Below are 27,012 nucleotides of genomic sequence, written 5' to 3' on the forward strand. Positions count from 1 at the left end.
AGCAGTACAGTGGGCCAGGTGCAGTGGCTCACGCCTGTAATCCCAGCACTTTAGGAGGCCGAGACGGGCGGATCACCTGAGGTCAGAAGTTTGAGACCAGCCTGGCCAACGTGGTGAAACCTCATCTCTACTAAAAAAAAAAAAATACAAAAATTAGCCGGGCGTGGTGGTGGGTGCCTGTAATCCCAGCTTCTCGGGAGGCTGAGGCAGGAGAATCGCTTGACCCTGGGAGGCGGAGGTCGCAATGAGCCAAGATCGCACCACTGCACTCCAGCCTGAGTGACACAGTGAGACTCCGTCTTAAAAAACAACAAAAAAAGCAATACACTGAATATGCCTAACTCGATATATTCAACATGGCAATATTCAATATGGTATTAATCTTCTTCACAATCCTACATAAACTCACCACTGTCTGACTACATATGCTTCCTAAGGTCAACAAACTCCTTGAAGCCTTTTAGAGTAAAGGCTGTTCAAATACAACACAAATAAAAACTCCTCATGATTAGTCTTACCTGACTGTGTCATAGATAATGACTCATCTGACCAACTATAACAGTGCTGATGGGACTTGATAGGCAGGTGACATTGTCCTCCAGTCCTATGACTTCCTTTGCTAGACTCCTGCTTTGACACAGATGTGCAGCTTTTGGGAAGTGACTGTTCAAACAGAAAACCAAATGGAAACTATTTTGTGATATAATTGTAAAACTCTATTTAAAATTTGACATACTAGCCATATAAAGATAATAGTTACAAAGAATTTAAGATAACTGTTAAGACATAAGTGAAAAAAGTTTACAAATTATTCAACCTGGGAAAGCTGATTTTTAAAAAAAGGTTGCAAATTATATAAAGGATAAGACCTCATTTTTTTTTGAAGGCATAGAAAAAAATTATAAAAGAGCATGCTTTTAAAAAGTTTTACAATAAATTAGAAGTGATTATTGTGTCAGTGATATTTACTCCCCTCCTCCCATTCTTTTAATTTTAAAAATACTCAGTATGTACTACTTTTACGGAAAGGAGAGAGGAAGGGAAGAAGAAAACAGAGCATAAGAAGTTTGCCCACAAGAGAACAAAAGACAAAATTTCTATCCTGACATCAGGTGGAAGTGAGATGCCTGATTTGATTCCTAGCTACTATCACTTCCTATCCCTGTGACTTTGGGCAAATGTCCTAGCTTGGGGATTAGAACAGTATCTATTTTATAGGATTCTTGCGAGGGTTAAATGAGATAATCCACGTAAGGTACTTGGTAAGTACTTTGTAAATAAACACTTAATAAATATTAGCTTTTATTATAAAAACCACTTTAAGACATACCAGTTTTGATTTCCTTGATATATTTTCTTGTGAAAAAAGCTCTAATTTTTAACAGCCAATCAGTTTGTGGCTATTCCAAGCCTCATCAATAATGATGCTAGGTAGAATCTAATTGATTTATAAGAGCTAATAAACTTTTAAGATTGTATAAAGGCAGTTTGGTTGTAAATTCCTGGAAGGTAGAAATTTACAGAATAATAGATAATGCTACAAGTAAATTATCTATATAAGTCTAATATTATCATATAATAAATAAGAAACCACTAACATAATTATTAAAAGCCTTTAATAACCTAAAAATGCTGATTTCAAGTATGTGCACAAGGACATTGAAATATTTTTTAACAGTATTGAATAGGCTCTTCAATGAATAAAAAATGTTTTTCTTCTAGATCTTCTAGGTGCTGTAACACAAATGAACCTGACTGACTTTTCAATGGGGAAATATAATTAATTCTTTCTATCACAATAAAAATGGAAGACTCCAACAAAGAATATTCCATTCTGAATTTGGGCAGATCTTTTTTTAAACATAAAGAGGCTTTAACAATGTCTATGTATACTTTAGTATACCACAGTATACTAAATATTTAATATTGTTATGCTAATTATTTGCTATATTTAAAAAAAAAAGAGTTAAGTTCCTATCTTGAGTTTTTACCAGCTAGTTTTTTTTTTCTATAAAGTACACAATTAAGGACAATGTAGAAAATCTTAGTCTAATAATGGCCATTATCTTAATTTAAAATCAATAACTGTTTCAGACCTGCCTTTAAGAAGCTAAACCATTACTTTTATTCTATGAGTTATACAGAAGTTATTAATTCAGTTACAGTAAAGGTACTCTGGTGTGGTTTAAGATCTTACTGTTTTTGTTACGTGAAAAAACAAATTTCAGAAAGAACTTGTGTTGTTCCTACAAACTGTTTTTCATAAAGACTTTAGAAGTTCCTATTCCCTCAATATTAACAGACTTGACAGTAAATGATTTTATAACCTCCACTAATGCCAAAATTCATATATTTGTAAATGAAAAGCTTTATCTCTATTCAAATGTTATATCCTATATGTTACAAGTATGGTGACAGTTAACACTGTCATTAATACCAATAATATAAGTGCTAATATACCTTTCAGACAGTTTTTTTCTAGAGAATCTTTAACATATAAATATACATTAACTTACATGTTTACTAGGAGAGGTAGAAGATTCTAGTTCCTGTGAACAAACCATTTCTTCAGTAAGTATACTGTGATCTGGACTCCCTGGCTGCTCCTGTCCTATAGACTCGGATGGTACATATTCAACAGCAGGGCTGCCTAATTCTTCTGGAATGGAGCTTTCACTGTTTAGATGAGAGTACAGAGGTACTGGAGATTCCTCTTCACTTGCTATTTCTAGACAGAGAAGGTGAAAACAAGAAAAAAAAATACAATCTTGGTCAATGGGAAAATTGCACTGATAAACATTGTTTTTAGCATATTATTACTCACTGCATTTTTGCCTCCCACAAACAGGAGAGTCATAGCTTCCACAGATGCACAGATCTATTTCTGGGTTATCTATTTCACAGTCTATTTGTCTCTCTCTGTGCAAATGTTATTATTTAAATCACTACACCTTAGAAGTCTTGATATATGGTAAAGTAAGTTTCTGCATTTTGTGGTTCTTTAGTAGTGTCTTTGCTTTTTGATCCTTGTTCTTTCATGTAATTTTTTTTTTTTTTTTTTTTTTTTTTTAGATGGCGTTCCGTTCTTGTTGCCCAGGGTGGAGTGCAGTGGCATGATCTCAGCTCACTGTAACCTTCGCTTCCCGGGTTCAAGTGATTCTCTTGCCTCAGCCTCCCGAGTAGCTGGGATTACAGACACATGCCACCACACCCAGCTAATTTTTGTCTTTTTAGTAGAGATGGGGTTTCACCATGGCGGCCAGGCTGGTCTCCAACTTTGACCTCAGGTGATCCACCCGCCTCAGCCTCCCAGAGTGCTGGGATTACAGGCGTCAGCCACCATGCCCGGCCTCATATAAATTTTTTAATGAGCTTGTCAAAGGTTTCCTACGAAGAAACCTTGCTGGGTTTCTGATGTAAATAGTCTTGAATCTACAGATCAGTTTAAGGAGAATTAATATCTTATGACACTGAATCTGTGAATATGGAATAATGTTCCATTTATTTTGGCTTTTTTTTTTTACTTTTTGAGACAGGGTCTTGCTTTGTCACCCAGGCTGGAGTGCAGTTGCACGAACAGGTCACTGCAGCCTCGACCTCCCAGGAACAAGCAATCCTCCTGCCTCTGCCCCCTAAGTAGCTGGGACTACAGGCCTGCGCCACCATGCCCGACTAATATTTCTGTAGAGGCAGTGTTTGGTCATGTTGCCCAGGCTTGTCACGAACTCTTGAGCTCAAGTGATGTGTGTGCCTTGGCCTTCCAAAGTGTTGGGATTACAGGCGTGAGCCACTGTGCCCAGGCTGTTTTGGTTTTCTTTAATGTCTCCTAATAAAATTCTAAATTTTTCTATATAAAGATCTTGTACACTTTTTGTTAAATTTATTCCTAAGTACTTCATATTTTTTGTTTCTCATATATATTGTTTCTATTTGTATCTTTTTTTAAAAATATATTTTTCTAATCAATTTTTGCTGATGTATAGACATGCAATTGAATTTTGTATATGAATTTTATAACCAGAAACCTTGCTAAGCTCACTTATTAACTGTAATAATTAACATGTAAATTCTGGATTACCTATGTGTGTAGCTTCACTAACTGTAAGTAACGAGAATTTTGCTTCTCCTCACTCCTTATAGCTTTTAATTCTTTTTCTAGCCTTAAATGTACTGTGTAGGACCTCTACACAATGCTGAACAGAGCTAAAAATAAGCCTCCTTGTCTTATCTCCAAATCCAAAGGAACTTTCTATATTTTATCATTAAGTATGGTATCTATTATAGGTTTGGTTTTTTGTTTTTGTTAATACCCTTTATCAGGTAAAGAAAGTTCCTTTCTATGGCTACTATGATCTGAGGTTTATTTATTTTATCACAAATGCTTTTTATTTTTATTTATTCATTTTTTTTGAGACAGAGTCTCACTCTTGTCACCCAGGTTGGAGTGCAGTGGTATGATCTTAGCTCACTGTAACCTCTGCCTCCTGGGCTCAGGTGACTTTCATGTCTCAGCCTCCTGAGTAGCTGGGACCACAGGTGTATGCCACCATGCTCAACTAATTTTTTTATTTTTGGTAGAAAGAGGGTTTTACCATGTTGTCCAGGCTGGTCTTGAACTCCTGGGTTCAAGTGATCCACCCACCTCAGCTTCCCAAAGTGTTGGGATTACAGGTGTGTCTGGCCCACAAATGCTTTTTAAATTTTATCAAATGCCTTTCTGAATCCATTGAGATGATCAATTTTTCTCCTTTAATCTGGGTAAGGTAATTCGCCACATTATCAACTTTTTAATGTGTGCTAATCCCACTCTGTCATTAAGTATTAGGATTTGCATATATAGTTGAACTTGGTGTGCTAATACATAATTCAGGATAGGTAAGATTGGCCTTTCCTTTTCTGATACTGTCCTTTTATGGACATAACATCAAACTTATATACTAGCCTCATAAAATGAGTTGAGAAATGTCTCTTTCTCTATTCTATGGAAAAGTAAAGAATTATAATACCAGGTTCCCCGCCCCGACCCCCCGCTTTAATCTAGTATACTGATAAAGATGGATGAAGTCTCTGTAAAAAGATGCTTAGTTACTGGGGTACAATTCCTTTACTGGTGAAAGAATCAGGAGGGTTCTCTTATCTTACTGAGTAAGCTTTGGTAAGTTTTATTTTTTAGAAGAATTTAGCCATTTTTTCTAAGTTTTCAAGTTTGTATTGGAATAAAGTTATTACAAGTTTTTTTTTTTTTTCCTTGAGATATGGAGTCTCGCTGTTGCCAGGCTGGAGTGCAGTGGTGCGATGTCAGCTCACTGCGACCTCCACCTCCTGGGTTCAAGTAATTCTCCTGCCTCAGTCTCCTGAGTAGCTGGGATTACAGGTGCGTTCCACCACGTCCAGCTAATTTCCTTTGTATTTTAGTAGAGGCGGGGTTTCACTGTGTTGTTCAGGCTGGTCTCAAACTCCTGAGCTCAGGCAATCCACCTGCCTCGGCCTCCCAAAGTGCTAGGATTACAGGCATGAGCCACTGTGCCTGGCCACAATTTTTTTTATCTTTCTAATTTCTCCAGCATTTGTGGTTATATCATCTTTCTCATTATTTGCATCACCTCAATCATTTGCATTTTAATTATAATTTTATTTTATTTTTAGAGACAGAGTCTCACTCTGTCACCCAGGCTGGAGCACAGTGGGGGTGATCATAGCTCTCTGTAACCTTGACCTCAAGCAAGCCTCTTGCCTCAGTAGCTAGGACTACTCAGTAGCATGTACCACCACACCCAGCTAATTTTTTAATTTTTTGTAGAATCGGGGTCTGCTATGTCATCCAGGCTGGTCTTGAACTCCTGGCCTCAGGCGATCCTCTGGCCTTGGCCTTCCAAAGTGTTGGGATTACAGGCGTGAGCCACTGCGCCCAGCCTCGCATTTTTAAAAGTAATGAAATATATCTTTCAATTATGTTAGGCTTTAGTTTGTAGTGTGAACAGAGTTAGTATTTATTACCTTTCTGTTCTGTTCTCTGGTCCTCCAGTTCTTTCTTAGGAGTTTTGGGTTTTATTAATTCTTTGTCCCAGGCAGCCAAAGCTTGTTTTTCCATTTGACGAATTTCTGCTTCTTCTGCATCTAAACGTCGCTTCCACTCTAGGAGCTCCTCTGCATGTTGTCGCCGTTGCATTAATTTTTGCTCCCGCTTTGTCAGAAACCTATGGTCACACCATGAAGAACAGTTTGAGAGAACAAACCTATATGCAGAGATCACTTTGAGAGCTCTATCACTCACCACCTTATCAACAAGCTGTGCAAAAGCAGAACATTCATACTACTCTTCTCTCTGAAAAAAGCTTGAGATAATAGAAGCTTTCATGAGTCAACTTGTTCAGAAAATGAGGGAATTTATGTTTCACTCATAATGATTTGTAAAGTTAGCAAAGGAAAAATAGCAGTATATTCAGGAAAAAAACCTTCAGAATATCTAGACAACCATAATTGATAATGTTCATATTTAGATATTCATTTTTTGTAGGTTATTCTTTTCCATAACAGAAGATGTAAGGAATTTATTCTGAAGGCTCAGACCAGAAAACACACAAAACCCGAAACAACAAATACCAAAAACAACAATAAAAAACAAACCTCAAAGCCCCCAAACAAGCAAGCAAACAAAAAACATGTTCATGTCCCTTTTTTACTTTTATTTTAAATTTCTGCCTGGCTTTGTTTCAGGTCTAATGAGTTTTGTTTGTTTCATTACCTAAGAGATACAATGTCAAGTGGTAAATCTTTTTTTTCACGGAGAGAACACTGAGTACCACAGTCCATGTTTTATGCATATAAATGTAACTATTTATTTACTTGAGTAAAGGGATACATCAAATTCTCAATTTAACCTGATTTCTGAACTTAAATAGTCAATGATATCTTAGGCCCAAAGGGTTAGGAGAAATTACTGAGTTAGGAAAAATTACTTAGTTTAGAGGCTACTAATAAACCATCTTCGAATGTAGATGCCACAACTAAATAAAATGTGGGCTGCTCACATTACTAGTGTTACATCTATAGTGGTAGCTAACCAAGAAAAATGCGTACATGTATCGCACAAACACTTATTAAAAAGCACAAGAAGAGCTGTCACTCTACTTCTTGAGCAATCATCATGTCAAATTAATGTGGAAACAAAAGGTAAAATTTATGGGACATTTGACAAGAGGCCTCCAGGCTATTAAAAAAAAAGAGAGAGAGAAAAGCAAACAAAACAAACAAAAAGAACAGAGCATGCTCTATCAAAGAGTGCACTGAAAAAGGTGCAAAGTTACCTGACCAACTGGTTGTAGATATACAGCTGGAATTTGGGATGAAGGTTGGGAAAACAGACACTGAGAGAGGCCCAGTGATGAGACGTAAAGACAGAGAAGAAGTAGTGAACAGGAGAGCAGTGTCTACAAAATAAGGAGGAAGATTTTAAAACCAAGAGATCAAGAGGCAGGAAGAATGAGAAAGGGAAAGCGTAAGAGCTGAATGAAGAACTTTTAATATGCTTCCTGAAGAACATTATAAGTGACTCAGTTAAAGCAGGCATTACACTCTGTGTGACATTTTTAAAAGTGTATTTTTATAGATCTTACCAATGATTCCTGAATAAACATGCCTTCTCATATGTTGCTTAACCACCATCTATATTTTCAGTTAAATTTACTTATTTGTAAGTAAAGTAATAAGAAGCACATTGTGGGACTAAATTAGTTTTCAATTAAGCTTTAACAGACAGTACAACAATTATGGCCATGAACCTAGTATATCAGCAACTCTACACACATATATAATCCTGAGCAAGTGATTTTTAATCTGTACCTCGTCATGTATTTTAAAACACTACATTTGCCTTACTTAACCTTCCCATCACAATCTAGCTTGAAAATAATACAATTTAGTAAACTGATTAACACAAAAATACCTTGTTCACCTCTACAATATAAAACTTACTGCTAACAGGACCTACTGGAGGTATCTTGCTTTATATCTAACAAAGGCCCACTTAATTAATAATATTGAAATACACTACCCATTCTGTAAGATATCAGGATGCATAATTAATAAAGTGAGCTAGTCCCAATAAATAGTCAGTAGAAAAAAAAACTGACATGGACAGCTCAATCATAAGGTTAAAGGTAAGAAGAACATTCCATTTTACAGTTAGAAAAGCAGGAAAAAAAAACAAATTTTCTTCTTTTGTAATAATAAATAGATCCGTACGTGTGTGTATGGATTAAAAAGTCTAGTAGTACCTTTGGAAAGGTTAATTCTCTTTGACAGAGCACGCTCCTGTTCACATGCACACGACAATAACCTGTAGATCAAGGCAACATTTATTGCCTTGGAAGGGCAAGGAGTAATATCAGTATGTCATAGAAGTGAGAAAATCTAGGTATAAATCCAGCCATTCACTTGGATTCTTAAAATTATGTATAATCTTGCCTATGTGTATTTTTAGATAACAGACTATTTTAATGTCTGTTTCCTCACATATAACTTAGTATTTCATTTCTCCTTCACTTACACACACGCACGCAAAAACACACACATTCATATCTGGATTGCCTTGATTTTCTGCACTGAAATTCAAGAAAAACAGTTTTGCTAAATTTCAAGTTAAGACATTACAATCTTCCTTGCCATTCTTTATGAATGTACAATAAACTTATTTTGATGCCAATTATCAAAATATTATGCAAAACAAAGGCACTTGGCAAAAGGCTCAAAAAATCTATTCATAACATTCAAATATCACCCACCCTCTTAAGTGTAGAACTGCTAAATGCAAGCATGACCTAGTACAAAAAGTAAAATAATATTGGAACATGTGAAATAAACTTTAAAAATATACAATTTAAATTTTTTCTCTAGCCCAACACAGAGACCAATAATTTTCCTCTATTAAAGATTAAGCATATTCAAAAGCTCCAGGTTAGGAATGAGGAACGAAATAACTAACTAATAGAAAATGGAAATAAAATAGTTTAAAAAACAGAATAAGAAAAGTTTAAAAGTTAGAACTTCTTTCCATAAACATGTTCCTTATTAAATATAAATACATCCTATAAGGAATGCCCTTTAAATGCTGAATGAAGTTGAGATGAAAGAGCATTACTTCACAATAGAACTAATAATCCTTCAAGATGCTACACAGGAAAGAAATAAAAATTGTGAATGATGGAGACATAAATGCCGACTAATACAAAATGCTTTTGATTGATGTCAAGGCATTTCCCCAACAAGTCCTCTGATGGCAACGGAACACTGGACAAGAATAAGATATACAACAGATTTAGTCTAGTATGGAAATCATTATGTTTCTAAAATGTTTGAAGTTAAGGAATTAATGAGTACTTAATTCGCTCTTTTTTTTTTTTGAGACAGAGTCTTGCTCTGTTGCCCAGGCTGGAGTGCAGTGGCACCATCTCGGTTCACTGCAACCTCCACCTCCCAGGTTCAGCGACTCTCCTGCCTCAGTCTCTGAAGTAACTGGGGTTAAAGGCACCTGCCACCATGCCTGGCTAATTTTTGTATTTATTTTTTTTAGTAGAGACAGGGTTTCACCATCTTGGCCAGGCTGGTCTTGAACTCCTGACCTCAGGTGATCCACCTGCCTTGGCCTCCCAAAGTGCTGGCATTACAGGCCTGAGCCACTGCACCCAGCTTAATTCACTTTTTAAATTTTTTTTTTTTTTTTTTTGAGATGGAGTTTCACTCGTGTTGCCCAGACTAGAGTGCAATGGTGCGACCTCAGCTCACTGCAATCTCTGTCTCCCGGGTTCAAGAGATTCTCCTGCCTCAGCCTCTTGAGTAGCTGGGATTACAGGCACGCACCACCACGCCTGGCTAATTTTTTGGATTTTTAGTAGAGATGGGGTTTTACCATGTGGGCCAGGCTGGTCTTCAACTCCTGACCTCAGGTGATCCACCCTCCTCGGCCTCCCAAAGTAGTGGGATTACAGGCATGAGCCACCGTGCCCGGCTTTATTCACTTTTTTTTTTTTTTTTTTTTTTTTTGAGATGGAGTCGTGGTCTGTTGCCAGGCTAGAGTGTAATGGCATGATCTTGGCTCACTGTAACCTCTGACTCCCTGGTTCAAGTGATTCTCCTGCCTCAGCCCCCCAAGTAGCTGGGATTACAGGCACGCGCCACCATGCCTAGCTAATTTTTTTATTTTTAGTAGAGACGGGGTTTCACCATGTTGGCCAGGATGGTCTCGATCTCCTGACCTTGTGTTCTCCCCAACTCGGCCTCCCAAAGTGCTGGGATTACAGGCGTGAGCCACGGCACCTGGCCTTAATTCACTTTTAAAGTCACACTTTCACACTCTGAACTTGCTTTGTACAGCTATTCAACTCCAGCAATTAGCCATCTAGCACTTTGCTAATTTCAACAAAATACTATTTAGAAGGATCAGTTTCTAATGAAGATAACTTTAAGTCATCAATTTAGGTTTTAAAAAAATCTATGAGGTTGAAAGCAGATATGCTAACTTAACTTTGACTTTAGCTAGCTGAACTCTGGAGAACAGGGTTCTAGTTTCAGCTCTGCCATTCTGCTGCGTGTGTGTGACCTGAGGCAAGTTACATAAACTCTGTGGGCCTCAATTTCTTCATGTAAAACAAAGGGACTATATTTTACGGCTTCCCTAAGAGTCCTTCCAATTTTAACATTTTATGACTCTTTCTCCGTTGGAATATTTCCACTTATTTTGTACCTCAAAAGACTGCCAGACCAAGTGACTGCTAGACCATGTGACGTTAAGTGAGAACTTTTGTTGCCCATCGAGCTGATATAATTGTGGCCTGCATTCTAACAGATTATAAAATCATTCTATAATTTGAATAAAATTATAATCTAAATTTTAAATGGAACTCCTAGGTCTAAAAATCCTTTCATTATAAAAGATATTGAAAACAAACAAAATCTTAATACCTTCACAGAAGAAACATTTACAGTTCTATATTTGTTTAGGATGTTACTGTGCTTCCATTATCATTAGTTTCTCCACTAGAATACCAAGGAGTCCATGGATACCCTGGAATTGCATGTAAAATTGTATATATGTGTGTACATGCATTTTTCTGAGGCAAGGTTCCAAAACATTCATCTGATTTACAAGCGAACTCAAGATCCCCAAAAAGTTAAGAATCACTGCTCTATTTGTACTGATCTTGAAGAAAATTATTGCTGCTTTATTAGTGAATCCTTATGCAATGCTATGTATCTCCAAACTAGTGAGACTACCTAGCTAAACTAAAACACTACTTTTTACTATTCCCAAAACAAAACTTATAAAAAACTTAGTACCTTAAATCATTTTATTCCTTCTGGGTTTTTAATTCTATTACTGTTATAATTAAAAATGGAACATAGTGCTTTACATTTTAAAATGGATTCTTTTGAGTACTTTAGCATCTTTAATAATATAAAAACAGGAGGATAAATGAGGATACAGATAGTTCTGACCGAAAAGAAAATGTAGCTTAGGTCTGATTTTCTATAGCAAAATCTATTCTATTACTTAAAATTATCTAATAATTTACATACACCTAAGTAAACAAAATAATACAGCACATTATTCCTGACCTAGGAATTCCTGCAGAGAATAAAAACAAAGTATCAGACTATCAGGATTTATTCAGCTACTACACATAGACTAGAATGTTGTCTAAGAAAATTCTATTCAATTTAAGGCAATGCTATTTAACATTATTATTTAAGACAATCTAATTAAAATATCTCCTTTAATGGAATATCAAAAGCCTTCTCTTGAAAATCCTTCATTTTTAAAATTTAGATTAATGGTGAAGATTTTGACATGATCAGACACTAAAATAAATACTTTTGGACAGAGAAATGTCATAAAATATTTATCTGCTTAACTTTTTGATCAATCATTTAAAACCAAATACATTAATTTTTCTCCTTTAACAGTTTTGTAAGCCAACTGGGAAGTATAAAAGGAGTATTTAAAATGTTTTGTGACTAAAGGCTTCATTTTTCTATGCTACCTTGGTCTGAAATGAATGATCAAACCAAAAAATAGCTATATGCTTTCTGCCCCTTCTTTTTATGTTTGAAAGTACTTACTAATTCAACAGTATATTTAACTCCCTCAGGAGGCTGAGTGGGGAGGATCACTTGTACTGAGGAGTTTGAATCCAACCCTATCCCAGGCAACATAGTGAGACTCTTAAAAAAGTACACTCATCCATGAAAATGTCCTTGACATATATCATACTGTCAGTAAGAATTTCTCTTTTCTGAACTTCCTTAGCAATTGATCTAGATATACTTCTCTATGTGAACCCGCCCCTCATTCTTTTTTCCGTCTACACTGTAAGCTTGAGAACAGGGCTTAAGTCTGATTTATCTTGGTATCCCTCAGCACTTAGCATACTCACACATTAATCAATAAACAATTGCTGAGATGGTAAGTGTATAATTAATAAATAATATGGAAGAAGAAGCTACTGTTAACAAATGAAAGAAAAAATGCAGTGTCCTATTTTAAGTAATGAAACACTTAAAGATGAAGAAAACACCATTCTTTCAGTGTTTCACTTGCTCCATAAACAGGAACAGTTAATGCATGGTGTTTTTTCATGAATATCTGTTTCATGTTTATAGGCAATCCACTTAAATTGTAAATAATATCCCTCACAGTAATAAAACTCAGATTTCACTTACCAATAAAACCAAAAACATTGAGAGCTATTCAGTCCATGGCTTAGATCCACTGTATGTCTTTTGCAAACATGTTTTCATTATTAATGTCTTTCACATTTTGAATATTATTTTTTGCTTTTTACTATACAGATAAATGGAAATTATATGACATTTATAAAATGTCTACTCAACAAAGAGGTCAAGAAAAGCCATATGTTAGGAATATAACATATGGTTTTTAATACTCAACAAAGGCATTACTGTCTCAGTAAAATATTAAAAAAGGAAATCTTTCACTATAGCCAAAAATGATATGATCACTTCAGAAAAATATCTGTCATATAATCAGAGTTCAGAAAGTTACCAATAAGCAATGACATAAAATGAAAAGGTTCCCCCTAAAAACTAGCTAAACTTATGAGAAGGACGACTACTCTTTGGTGATTTATAACAATAAAATAGGAATGACTGCCTTTGCAAATCTATGGAACAACTAAGTTCCTAGTCATGAAGTAGCAGAGGTTCAAATGATTTTGTTGTTCACAAAGTAGCAGAGGTTCAAATGATTTTATTGTTAGGTGTCTACCATAGCAAATGACTATGAAATTAACTGACTCCCTATTTATTGAGCTGACACTCCAACATCATTGAAGGAGATCAAACTATGGTGCTCCGGTAATATAAATGGTATTTAAAAGCTAGTTTTCACATTACTTTGTTTCAGAGACCAAAAAATAGTACATAACAATACTCTTCCTTTCCTATGCACCACCAATTTCGGAAAATACTTTAGTTCATCCTCAGATTTCTTTTTTTTGAGACTAAGTTTTGTTCTTGTTGCCCAGGCTGGAGTATGGCGGCATGAGCTCAATTCACTGCAACCTCCCCCTCCCAGGTTCAAGTGATTCTCCTGCCTCAGCCTCCAGAGTAGCTGTGATTACAGGCATGTGTCATCACGCCTGGCTAATGTTGTATTTTTAGTAGAGATAAGGTTTCACCATGTTGGCCATGGTTGGTCTCAAACCCCTGACCACAGGTGATCTGCCCGCCTCGGCATCCCAAAGTGCTGGGATTACAGGCGTGAGACACCAGACCCGGCCTTATCCTCAGATTTCAGCACCATCATTCAAACATTTCTTTGCCACTACTGCCTTTACTCTATTCCTATCACAAACACAATTTCATTGCCTCAAACAGATCAAAAAGTCACTGAATGCTTCAATGCCTATTCTCCTTGACAAATCTCTCAAAAATCAATTGCCATAGTTGTCAAGGAAAGGTAGAGGAATAATACAAAAATTCTAGGTGATTAATATTTTGGAGTCTATGAAAATAATTAACAAAATTTGGAACAAAGTCAATAAATCCAAACTTAAACTTGTTATTTAGGATTTTTAAAGCTTTAACCAAATCTGAAATAAGCATCCCAGAAACTGACCGACCTCAAGGTCAGACTAGAATTAACAGTTTTTTCTACAAAGGTGGTTAAATTAGGATATCATTCTTAGAGACTGGCAATGAAGATTTTACTGAAATAGAAGAGCAAGGAATCAATGAAGAAATCACTCTGACACTGTGTTCCCCCAACATTTACAATTCAAAGATATTTGTGGCAGATATACAATGTCAAATTAGTGATAAAAATCTATGAGAGATTATTCTAATTTTGAATTCAAAGATTGCTGGAACAATACAGTATGCCCATATAGGCTACTGGAAAATTCTATCAGGAAAGGAAGAAAGCATCTTTAATCTAAATTTTAATAAATTCCTACTTGAAGAAGGCTTAATCAGTCTATCCCATGGAAATCATCCAAAAGGAACATTCATTCATATATTTGTCAATATTTGGTTTCACCTCTTATATTTTTAATTTTTAAAAACTGTATTTATTTTTAAGACTTATTTTCATAATCAATTTAGGTATTTTTAAGTTATGAAATGCCTTTCTTGCAATGAAGTGCCAATATAGAACTGCACCCACAGAAAGTAAGGATTTCACTTAAAACTCCTGACTGTTGCAAAACAAACTAAATCATAGATTGATTTAACATATAAACATAGAGCATTATTAAATTTGGTGATGTGTGGTATACTGTCAAAGGTTATCAAGTTAAAACTTAAATTCAATCTGCAGTAGTTCAAATTGCGAATTTAAAATGGTAGTCAGCAAAAATTTCTAATGAGTCTCTTCCATATTTAATGGGTTTCGAGGAAGCTAGATATGGGGTGGAGGTCACAGAGGCAAGAACAGAGTCCACAAGCAGCTAATTTATAACCGGATTTAATTAAATATACACCCCAAAGAGTAAACTCTCACATAAATTTCATTTTATATGGTCAACACTGATGTACAACTGAGCTATATCTAAGTTGGAGTAGCTTTCTTTAAGAGTCTTTACAAAATAATTCTTAGAACTATTTTAGAAGAATGTTAAGACTGCCAAATCAACATTCCTGGAAAATTTCAGCCTTTCTGCTTTCAGCTAAGGAACTCATACCTACTCACCAGGTTAAAATTTCATCTATTTGAATAAGCCTGAGAGGTGCCAGAGAGTCACAGGATGAAATGTCAGGATATACCATTAGTTGCTTCCTCAAATTAGTAGACATGCCTTTCTTTCAATAAAAGAAAGGGCAGATACTTTTTTTTTTTTTTTTTTTTTTTTTTTTTGGAGACAGGGTCTAGCTCTGTCACCCTGGCTGGAGTGCAGTGGCACAATCATAGCTCATGGCAGCCTTGACCTCCTAGGCTCAAAGGATCCTCCCACCTCAGCTTCCCACATGGCACCATGCCCAGCTAATTTTTTTTTTTTTTTTTTTAAAGACGGGGTCTCACTATGTTGCCCAGGCTGGTCTTGAATTCCTGGGCTCAGATGATCCTCCTGCCTCAGCTTCTCAAAGTTCTGGGATTATAGGTGTGAGCCACCACTCCTAGTCTTGTTTTTTGTTTTTTTAAAATAAGAAACCTGTTCGTATTAAAATTGTTTTATAAATAAGATCTACAGTTAATTGGCTTCTAGGTTAATCTAACAATTCTGCTAAAATGCTACTGAATCCATAAAATATTTTGTCTCAATCCAATCTAGTGAAGTATATTACAAATGTTATTTGTTGTACTACTTTCAATGTAACTAAACAAGAGATATTTATAAAAAACAAATTACTTTTCATCCATGCGGCTTCTCATTTTCTTCAGTTTCTGCATAATGCTGCTAGTTTCACTGCTGGAGATTGAAATGGGAGAAGGACTGCGGGTCTCCAAGTCAGTTGGACCAGGACTGGTTGCCTTATTATCCTTTGTATCATCATCACTATGAGAGTCCTGCAAACAAAAAGAGGCAAAATTGTATTGGACTTTAATAGGACCTTGAAGCCATCATAATACTGTCAATTCAAAATTAAGTTTATCCACAATACAATGTTTATAACAATAATTGAAAATAAGATAATAAAGGACAAAATATATCACACACTTAAAAATGGTTAAACTAGTACATTTCATATTATGTATATTTTTACCACCATTTATATATAGAGAGAAAAAGAGAATATCACAACATGTAATAATTTTAAAAAAGAAGAAATGTAAGAAATCCAAAAAAGCTTCTGCTATTAGTAATCTAGTATCTATACATCCTCTCTGAGATTTCAAAGTTGGACCACTCAAAAGGAATAAAAAAATTAGACACTATAACTATAGAAAACATGTGTGTACAGACACAAAGAATGACTGGAAGATGTAACATTTATTTTAATCATACTAGGGCATGGGTTTTTTCCTTTGAATATTCCTTATGCAAAACAATGTTTTCAAAAATTAAAAAAGTTTGTAAAGAAAACATTTGGAAACTATTAATCAATACATTATTTCTGATGAGCAAAAAGTAAAACTTTAATTGCTTAGTATGTTTTCCCCACAAACAGTCATTTATTCTCCTAACTTTTCAGGAAGATGGGTAGCAACAGTCATGACTGTTTTTATTTTGTTTAAAAAAAAAAGTAGAGCCCTTGAGCTTCCCTTTCTTCCTCCTGAACAGTTCAGTCTTAAAGTCATTGGATGGGACAGAGCAAGGCAGGCATCTATGTAGGGGCTGAGGGACACAGGAGGGCAAGAGTGGGGTCTCAGAACCTGAGTAGGATGAAGAGGGCATCCAATGCAGGAGGGTGGCCAGTAAGGGGAATCAGAGCTCAAGAAGGCCAACAAGAATGTCACATGGAGGTGACCCCCACACACAACTGCAAGCCCAAGCACAGTGAGGATGGCCTTACCACAGAGAACTTCCTAGCACAAGAGCCAGAGTCCAAAGAGGGCAAGGAAGAGAGGGTGTGAGGAGATGGGAATAGCCCAACTTGGGGAGTCAGAGCCCAGGTGGAATGAGAAGGGCACCCACTTTCAGGTAGTCTGCAGATTAAGTGGTAGTAATGTACCAATGTTAATTTGTTGGCAACTTACTCTCAGATAACTGGATAATAGAATTTTTTGTACTGTTTGACATTTTTCTGTAAGTTTGAGATTTTTTCAAAATTTAAAGATTACTTTAAAAATCAAAGCAGAGCATATTAGGAATTTTAAAAATTATACTGCTATACAGCCTGGGTTTTCTCACACTATAACGATTTTTTTTTGAGACAGGGTCTTGCTTTATCACCTAGGCTGGAGTGCAGTGGTGTGGTCACAGCTTACTGCAGCTTTGGCCTACTAGGCTGAAGCAATCCTCCCACCTCAGCCTCGCAAGTAGCTGGGACTATTAGGTGTATGCCACCATGCCCAGCTAATTTTTATATTTTTTGTAGAGCTAGGGGTTTCGCCCTGTTGCCCAGGCTGGTCTCAAACTCCTGAGCTCAAGCAATCTGCCCACCTAGGCCTCCCAAAGTGTTGGGATTACAGGTGTGAGTCATGGCACCCAGCCCTACATTGACATTTTATAGTACCTTAGAATAGGTCCACTGGACATGGTGGCTCACACCTATAATCCTAACACTGTGGGAGGCTGAGGCAGATGGATTGCTTGAGCCCAGGAGTTGGAGACCAGCCTGAGCAACATGGCAAAACCCCATCTCTATAAAAAATACAAAAAATTAGCTGGGGGTGGAGGTGCAAGCCTATAGTCCCAGCTACTCGGGACGCTGAGGTGAGGATTACCTGACCCCTGGGAGGTCAAGGCTGCTGTGAGCTGTGATTGCACCATTTTATTCCAGTCCAGGTGACAGAGTGAGACCGTGTCCACCCCCTCCAAAAAAAAAAGTTTCAAATTTTGTTTTTGTCTAATATCTTCTTTGAATCATGTATCGTTGTATTAAAGTGGGATAGCTAAAATGAGTATCATGTAAATAGTAAAACAGTCTCCCCCATTAATTCTGAAGAATATGTTTGGATTGATAAATAAGAGCAAAGCCCTCTGTTCCAATTTAGTTTGTAAGTGAAAAATATTCTAAATTAAACTAATATTGTATAAGAACTATGTGGCCCTTTCAAAATTTGAATATTCCATAGGAAAAAAAATAAAATTCTCACTATATATTAGGGCATTGCTATGGTTTGAATGTTTCTCCCCTCTGTAACTCATGTTGAATCTTAATTCTCATTGTAACATTAAGACAGTGGGAAATCAGACTATGGTATTTGAGAGGTAGAACTTTTGAAAGGTAATTAGAAATAGATGATGTCATGAGGGTTGGACTTTAGTGGCTTAATAAGAGAAGAAAGAGGGGATTGAGCTAGCACACTCAGCCCCCTTGTCATGTGATGCCCTGCACCACCCCTTGGGATTCTGCGGAGAGTCCCTACCAGCAAGAAGGCCCTCACCAGATGTGGCACCTTGACCTTGAACTTCTCACCTTCCAGAACTGTAAGAAAAAATTTTGCTCCTTTATAAATTACCCAGTCTTAGGTATTCAGTTATAGCAACAGAAAATGGACTAAGACTGGCCCATCCATAGAACTTTATCCTAGTTCATTATCGTATCATACTGCTTGAATGAATATCATCTTAGAACATGAGACAGGGTTAGATACCGGCAATCAACATAAGACAGGAAACAAATAATAACTTCATGTAGTTTACCAATTTACTCTCCCCTGCAGACTTCAACTTCTCCTGTAGTTTTATGGTGGTCTGTCGGATCTTTTCTATCTCCTCCTGCTGTTTAAGAATCAGCTGTCTTTCCTTCCGAGCTGCCTTATTGGCTTCTTGAAGACGTTTTATTTCTGCCTAAGGTTTAAAGAGTTAAGAGAGGGATTAAGATTGGGAGAAGACAAGGCCGAAGTAATATTTAAAAAAAAAAAATCAGCATATATATTAAAAATAAATATAGTATTTTATAATAAAAGTAGTAATACTGAAAAGTTTAAAAAATAGTGAGGGAGGAAATAAATCACATACAATCCCACCATTCTAAAATAATTTAATATGATCTCTTAATTTTAAATTATAATTAGATTGATAATTTCATATCCCATTTTAAAACATAACATATATTTTGTATTTTTCCATAATGCTACTCAACGTTTACACTTACTAGTTTAATAGCTGCTTATCAAGTAAACTAATTAATGTAACTATTATTCTACTGCTAAACTTTTAGGCCCCTATAATGTTTTACTATCTCAAATAATGCTTTAATGCCCATAGCTGTTTCATACCATGGATTAATTCTTTAGGAGAGATTTCTAAAAGTAAAATAAACAAGTCAAAGACAATGAATCATTTTATGGTTCTTAAAAAGTTTTCAAAATTGCTTTCAAAAAAGGACTGCCCCTGTCTACAATGCTACCAGAAACATTTAAGACTACATTGTACCAATATCTCTCCACACAGAATACTGTTTTCAGTTGCTATGTCGGCAGAAGATAATACACTTCACTGCTAATAATTGTCAAAATTTAACAGATAATCTTTTTTTAAAAAATAAATTTGTTTTAAATCTGTTTTCTTGGCTGGGCATGGTGGCTCACACCTGTAATCCTAGCACTTTGGGAGGCCAAGGCAGGCAGATCACTTGAGCCCAGGAGTTGACTAGCCTGGGCAACACGGTGAAACCCCACCTCTACAAAAGACACAAAAATTAGCCAGGCGTGGTGGCACTCACCTGTGGTCCCAGCTACTTGGGAGGCTGAGGTGGGAGGATCAACCTGAGCCCAGGAGGTCAAGGTTGCAGTGAGCCAAAATCATGCCACTGCACTCCAGCCCGGGAAACAGAGTGAGACCCTGTCTCAACCAATCAATCAATCAATCAATCAATCAATGTTTTCTTATCAATAAAGCATAATAAAGACATTAAAATTTGTTAGTTATAATTATTTTAATCGAGATTTTTCTGAAACTACCTTAAAATGCAAAAAAGTGCTTTATAAACATCTACATTTCCAAAACACCAAGTTAACAATTGTTAATATTCAGTTATACTTTCTCCTAGTCTTTAATCCTGTAAAGAAAGAAAACATTACAGATAAAACTAGTCTGCAATCTTGTGCCCCAACTCTCAGAGGTAACAACTATCATGGGTTTGGTATCTATCTTTCCAGCACATTCTTTTTAAATTATTCTAAAAATATTTGTGCTTATCTGCAAAAAAAAAAAGATATACTATTTGGTTTGTATGTTTAAAAATATTTTATAAATATCATATGTGTATATTTTAAATCTTGCTTTACTAGATATCACTTTTGATATTTCACTATGCTAATTTACGCCTTTTAATGCTGCATAAAATTACAGTGGAGAACCATATATTTATCTCTTACCCATATATGGTGGGATTATTTTTATTTTTAAAATTTTTTAGAGACAAGGTCTTGCTCTGTTGCCCAGGCTGGAGTAGTACAGTGGCTCAATGCAGCCTCAAACTCGTGGGCTCAAGTGATCTTCCCACCTTAGCCTCCCAAGTAGCTAGGACTACAAGCATGCGCCACCATGCATAGCTAATTTTTATTTTATTTTTTTGTAGACACAGGGTCTTGCTATGTTGCCCAAGGTGGTCTCAAACTCCTGGCCTTAAGTGCTCTGTCTACTTTGGCCTCCCAAAGCACTGGGATTATAGGCATGAGCCACTGTGCCCACCCCATATGGTGAGATTTTAAGGTTGTTGTCTATTTTTTACTACTGTACAAACAATGCTGTAAGTGAAAAGCCTTATACATTTTGTCTTCTTGGGCACATTTATAAATTTTTCTGGAGTAGCAGTTCTCAAAGTGTGCTCTATGGAATCCCTGGAAGTCTTGAGACCCTGTCAGGGGACTCTGAGCATCAAACCATTTTTTATAACACTAAATACACTGTTAGCAAATGTATTACTTGCTCTTTATTCTCATTCCCTAATGAGTATACAATGATTGTGTACATTTTAAAGAAAGTAACTATATTTTCCAAAACAAAAAATAATTTACTGAAAAGAATATTTTAGAGTTTTGCAAATCTCTTTATCATCTAGCTTGATTTTTTTTTAACACTGTGCATTGGTCACTGGGAAAATGTTGGTTCACTAAGTTATGCGGGTTTTCTAAATGTTGACACACTTCATTATGCAATATCAAACAGTTATACTCATGAATATCACCATTAATCTCAAAAGAAAAATTATTTTGGGTGGGCAACAGAAATTTTTCAAAATCCTGACTTTTGTGTGAAAGCTTGAATTTTATCATTGGCAACATATATTGTCAGTTATTTATTTGAAGTGACAGGGATACTTTCTTTGTTTTTGAGAAAAACATTTGTCAAACACTTAAATCTGAATTAGCACAGGTTGCCTTGAATCATTCTTTCAAGTAAAAATGCTATTCCATGAAAAAAAAAAAAGGCTCACAATTCAAACAAGCGCACAAATACTTCTTGAATTAATCACTATATTCTGGTATTGAGCAAAGGTGTCTGATTATAGATTTCCCGTTTCTGTCACGCAGAATACAAAAAAGACATGTACTCAAGAGTTCAAGACAATAAAATTAATAATTCTTACTACTCAATCAGAACATTCTAAATGAAATTTGCTTTTTTTAACTGCAAGTAAGTGGCATGAAGACAATTACCAATACAGTTTGGTGCCATTGACTTGTGATAAAGCACCAGCAGTTTTACTCAGCATTGTTTTCTACTATTTAGTACAAATGTCAACACAGTGAAAAGGGCAAATTCATAACAGAGTATCATTATGAAAATAGTTTTGACCTTCCAGACCTGTGAAAAGGTCTTAGAGGCCAGAGTTTCACAGAGTATGTTTTAAAACTTCCACTAACTTAGGCCTGAGTTTCTGAACCAAATAATGTATAAATTCACCCAATTCAAGCCTAGAAGAAAAAAGAGACAACTTCTAAGGAATACTTGGGAAACAGGTTTGCACCTCTTGTAAGAGTAACTCACGAAGTTGTACAAATGAATTGTTCACTTTAAAATGGTGAATGGTATAAGTGAATTATTCACTTTATTAAAATGGTTATTTTTATGTGTTACGAATGTCACTTCAGGGAGGGTAAAACGAATAAGACATAGGAAAATATGGCCTTTCTTTTTTGGATACGGTTCTACCAAATTGCTTAGAGCCAGCCATTTCACTATCAGTCAAAAGAATTCTTACTGCTACAGTTGCAAGAAATATCTTAGCACATACATTCTTACACTTTGGTTCTTTCAACCTATAAGGCAACTTTTCAGGGGTAACCAATTGGATCAAAGAGTATATTTTGCATATTTACTTAAAAAATTCTTAAGTATTACAAAAAGAAAAAGTAGTCACTCATATCCCTACGACTGGCATTAAACATATTTAACAGTTTGCACATTTGTTTCAAATATGTTATTATCTATAAATAGATAAATACAGATGAAACCAAACTCCATGCCAATCTCTTCCTCCTTCCTCTCTTCCCCAGAAGTGTATCATTCCTATATGTAGTTTTTTGCTTTTGATGCATGAGTGGTTCCACAGAACATATACTACTAATTGGTTACTTTAAAAAAACTTATATGACGGGTATAATACTGTATATATTCTTTGCATCTTGCTTTTCTATAAAAAAGAACATTATGGTTTTTGATAAATGAAGATCTCATGCTACACTGTCCAATATGACAGCTTCTAGCTACATGTGGCTAGTAGCTATAGTATTGGACAACACAGATAAAGAAAATTACTATCATTTCAGAAATCTCCATAGACAGTGCTGATATCTAACACATTCAGTTTCCTGCAGTATTATACTTTCTTGCAAGAATATGTTTTATTTCATCTATTCTTTTATTGAAGAAATTAAGTTGTTTCCATTTTCCCTTGCACATATGTGAAAGCTTTTTTAGGATATATACCAAGACAGAACTGCTGAGTCATATATTATATATGTCCTCAACTGAACCAGGTAGTGGCAATTGCTCTCAACTCAAAGTGGTTACACCAGTCAACACTCTAACCATCTACACAGAGCCACAGTGACAAAACTGGAGACTCAGGAGATCTCAAACTCACATTCTCCTCAAAGCAGTTGTCAAGTTCTGAAGTAGCACATAGAGGGCTAAGGAGTTAACCCAGAAAAGTCTCAAAAGCAGGGCAGAAATCCCCAGTCTCTTGTGCTGAGTAAAAAGTTTTATCTGGGTTTCCAGTGAATCCCTGGAGAGCCCCAACCTAGGGACAATGCAAACCAGAAGTAGACTGAGGCTTACCAACTCTACAACCCAACCCTAACCCAGCACAATCTTTGAATGAATTAAGATGAACAGTTGATAACTCTAATAAAATAGCAAAAGAAAACTCTAATAAGATAGCAAAAGAAAGGATAAATCCTTTCTGGGGGAAGAGACCATCAGCTGGAGCCTTTGCAGTTATTTATATAACTGTGACTAGTATTCAACAAAAAAATTACTAGGCATGCAAAGAAAAGGGGCCACACGATAGTTTAAAAAAAAAAAAAGAGAAAACAGACAATAGTAATAATAGAGGCACAGATGGCCACATACAAGCAGACAGGGAAGAAATAGCAGTCAAGAACATTAAAATAACTATGGATAATAAGTAGAAAAAGAAAAGTAGGCCAGGCACAGTGGCTCATGCCTGTAATCCCAGCACTTTGGGAAGCCAAGGTGGGTGGATCACCTGAGGTCAGGGGCTCGAGACCAGCCTGGCCAACATGGTGAAACCCCGTCTCTACTAAAAATACAAAAAAATTAGCTGGGTGTGGTGGCAGACGCCTGTAATCCCAGCTACTCAGGAGGCTGAGGCAGGAGAATCACTTGTACCCGAGAGGCAGGGGTTGCAGTGAGCCAAGATCACACCATTGCACTCTAGCCTGGGCAGGAAGAGCGAAACTCCATCTCCAAAAAAAAATAAAAAATAAAAAAAGAAAGAAAAGTAGATTAAAGGATAGAGAATTTCAACAGACTCATAATCTATTTTAAAAAGAATAAAATTGGGTATTATAGAACTAAAACAAATCAAATTAAGAACTCACTGGATAGACTTAGCAGTACACTGGGCAAAGTAGAGGACATACTAATGAACTCAAAGACAGGTCAATAAAAACTTTCCAAAGTGAAGCACAGTCTTTTTAGTTTTTAATTTGTTTGTTTTAAGGAATGAAATACAAACAAGACAGAGGAGAGGGATGTGGCAAATGGTCAAAAGGTCTAACCTATGTCTAATTGAAATCCCTGAAGGAAAGGAGAAAAAGAATGAGGTAGAAGTGGCCAGGCACAGTGGCTCACACCTGTAATCCTAGTATTCTGGGACGCCAATGTGGGGGGATCACTTGAGTCCAGGAGTTCAAGATCAGCCTGGGCAACATGGCGAAACCCCATCTCTACAAAAAATTACCTGGCACTGGTGGCGCAAACCTGTGGTCCCAGTTACAGGGGAGGCTTAGGTGAGAGGACTGCTTGAGCCCTGGAGGCAGAGGTTGCAGTGAGCTGAGATTGTGCCACTGTACTCCAGCCTGGGCAACAGAGTGGGACCCTGTCTCAAAAAAAAAAAAAAAAAAAAAAAAAAAGGGGTGGGGGGCAGAAGCAATACATGAAGAGATAGTTTCTGAAAAAACTGATTAAATAAAACAACTGATACAAGAAGCTCAGCAAATCCTAAATAGGATGAATACAACGGAAACCACGGCTACATGCATCATAGTAAAACTACTGAAAAATTGGATAATTTTTAAATAATCTTAAGAGGAACCTTCAAAAGAACAAGACTAAGATAACTGACCTCTCCACATAAACAATGGAAAGCAGTAAATAATGGAAAAATATCTTTAGAAGTGCTGAAAGAAAATAATTTTATGCCTATTAAAAATATCCTTCAAAAATAAAGGTGAAACAAATACATTTTCAAACTAATCAAAACAAAAAATGTGTTATTAGCAGGCATGCAATAAAATACCAGACATATCAAAATGAAAAATTTTATACTTCAAAGGATACTATCAAGAAAGTGAAAAGAAACCCCACAGAATGATGGATAAATTTATAAATCTTATTTTTATTCTATCTTATAACAGAAAGCTATTGTAACATTATAGAAAGTTATTTACTTATTTTAATTAAGAAAAAATTTTAATTTATTTTAAAACCAATTTTTTGGATTAAAAAGACACAACTTATTTTTTAAAAAATAGAATTCAGGCCGGGCACGGTGGCTCAAGCCTGTAATCCCAGCACTTTGGGAGGCCGAGGTGGTCGGATCATGAGGTCAGGAGATCAAGACCATCCTGGCTAACATGGTGAAATCCCGTCTCTACTAAAAATACAAAAAAATTAGCCAGGCGCAGTGGTGGGGGCTGTAGTCCCAGCTACCCAGGAGGCTGAGGCAGGAGAATGGTGTGAACCTGGGAGGCGGAGCTTGCAGTGAGCTGAGATAGCGCCACTGCAGTCCGGCGTGGGTGAAAGAGCGAGACCCCGTCTCAAAAAAAAAAAAAAAAAATGGAATTCAGAATTTATTCAAATTCCTATCATCTGTAATGTTTCCTGGGATAAACATATAACTAAGTAATAAGCCAATATATAATTCAGATAATTAGCTTCCTAAATCATCTAACATAGTAGCTAGCACCTGACAACAGGTTAATATGGGGAAAAAAACTTGAATCTATTGAATACTTACCAGGCACAGTGAAACCCACTTTACATATGTTACCTCATTTAATCCTCACAACCACCATATGAAGTATAATCCCACTCCTACAGATGAGGAAATTAAGTCTCAGAGAGTTACTTAAACTTTGACCATGATTACACAGTTGCAAGTGACAACGCTGGATTTCGAATAATAGCAACTAATATTTATTGAGCACTTACCATTGTGCCACGGTCTGCTCTAAGTTTATTTTATGTATTAACTCACTTATTCCTCAAAACAACCCTATAAAGTATGTTACTATTATTATCTTCAGTTTACAGATGAGGAAAACTGAGACACAGAGAAGTTAAGTAACTTGTTCAAGGTTATGAAACCAGCAACTGGTAAAGTTGGGATTTTAACCTAGGAAATCTAACTCCAGAGCCTGAATTCTTTACCACTACACCACCATGCTGCCTCTCCAGAATTCAAAACTGAGGTCTTTCTAAGTCCATTAAGCCGAAATATTTATCAATATGTAATTAGTATGTCATGAAAGTATAGGGAAACAATAATTTAAAATTTAATCCAAATAGATTCTTTTACACATATCTTAATTTTTAAAATTTGTATTTCAAAAGAGTATTTTCTTCTACTTACTACATGAAGGTAGAAAGTTTGCCTGTGTATTTTATTAATTTAGCAGTGACACACAATCCTCATTTAGGAGAAATACAGTAGATTACCAAGCAACCCCTATAATTATAGTAGTATGAACATAAACAGTGGAAGTATCAACTAAATCTCATTTAAGGCAATAATAAGGAAAAGAAATCAGGCAAAATAATAGATTCCACAAACTAACTTGCCTTATAAGCTGTCCTAAAGGGGTGCCTTCCCTAACATACCTTTTCTTGCTGCAACCTTAAAAGCAAACCACGCTGTTTCTTCCGGAGTGGGGGCATTTTATCATCCTCTCCTTTGTCTCGTAGATGTCTGCAAATAATATTTTTCATTGAGACAAAGATTTGATTAAATTTCTCTTACCTGAATAATGTCAAGAATTCTTGACTACTAAAAAGTCTACAAACCAATTTAACATTTTCAAATGTGAAAAGCAGTTGCTACATGTAGCCGTAACCATTAATATCCGAATAAGTATTTTACGGAGGTATATGCAAGCCCTAGAATGTGTCCTCTGAAGACAGAAGGACTTGGGGAAATTTATAATATTGCATCATATGACAACATAAGATTACAGTCAGTTAAGTGATAAAAGAG

At 36.0% G+C, this 27,012-nt stretch overlaps 1 protein-coding gene across 12 annotated transcripts in view; it reads right to left on the reverse strand.

Moving 5' to 3' along the window:
* Positions 1-27,012, reverse strand: part of CEP350 (centrosomal protein 350) — a 161,097-nt gene that overhangs the window by 32,075 nt on the left and 102,010 nt on the right. For all 12 annotated transcript variants that reach the window (XM_024251622.3, XM_063716813.1, XM_063716811.1 and 9 more), the window contains 6 exons: positions 26,640-26,727; positions 18,765-18,911; positions 15,864-16,021; positions 5,998-6,197; positions 2,517-2,728; positions 519-663 (listed from right to left, as the gene is read on the reverse strand). In XM_024251622.3, the coding sequence (XP_024107390.2) occupies positions 519-663; positions 2,517-2,728; positions 5,998-6,197; positions 15,864-16,021; positions 18,765-18,911; positions 26,640-26,727 (950 nt within the window). The remainder of the gene's footprint in view (positions 1-518; positions 664-2,516; positions 2,729-5,997; positions 6,198-15,863; positions 16,022-18,764; positions 18,912-26,639; positions 26,728-27,012) is intronic.

Source organism: Pongo abelii, chromosome 1 (assembly GCF_028885655.2).
Source record: "Pongo abelii isolate AG06213 chromosome 1, NHGRI_mPonAbe1-v2.0_pri, whole genome shotgun sequence".
NCBI lineage: Eukaryota > Metazoa > Chordata > Mammalia > Primates > Hominidae > Pongo > Pongo abelii.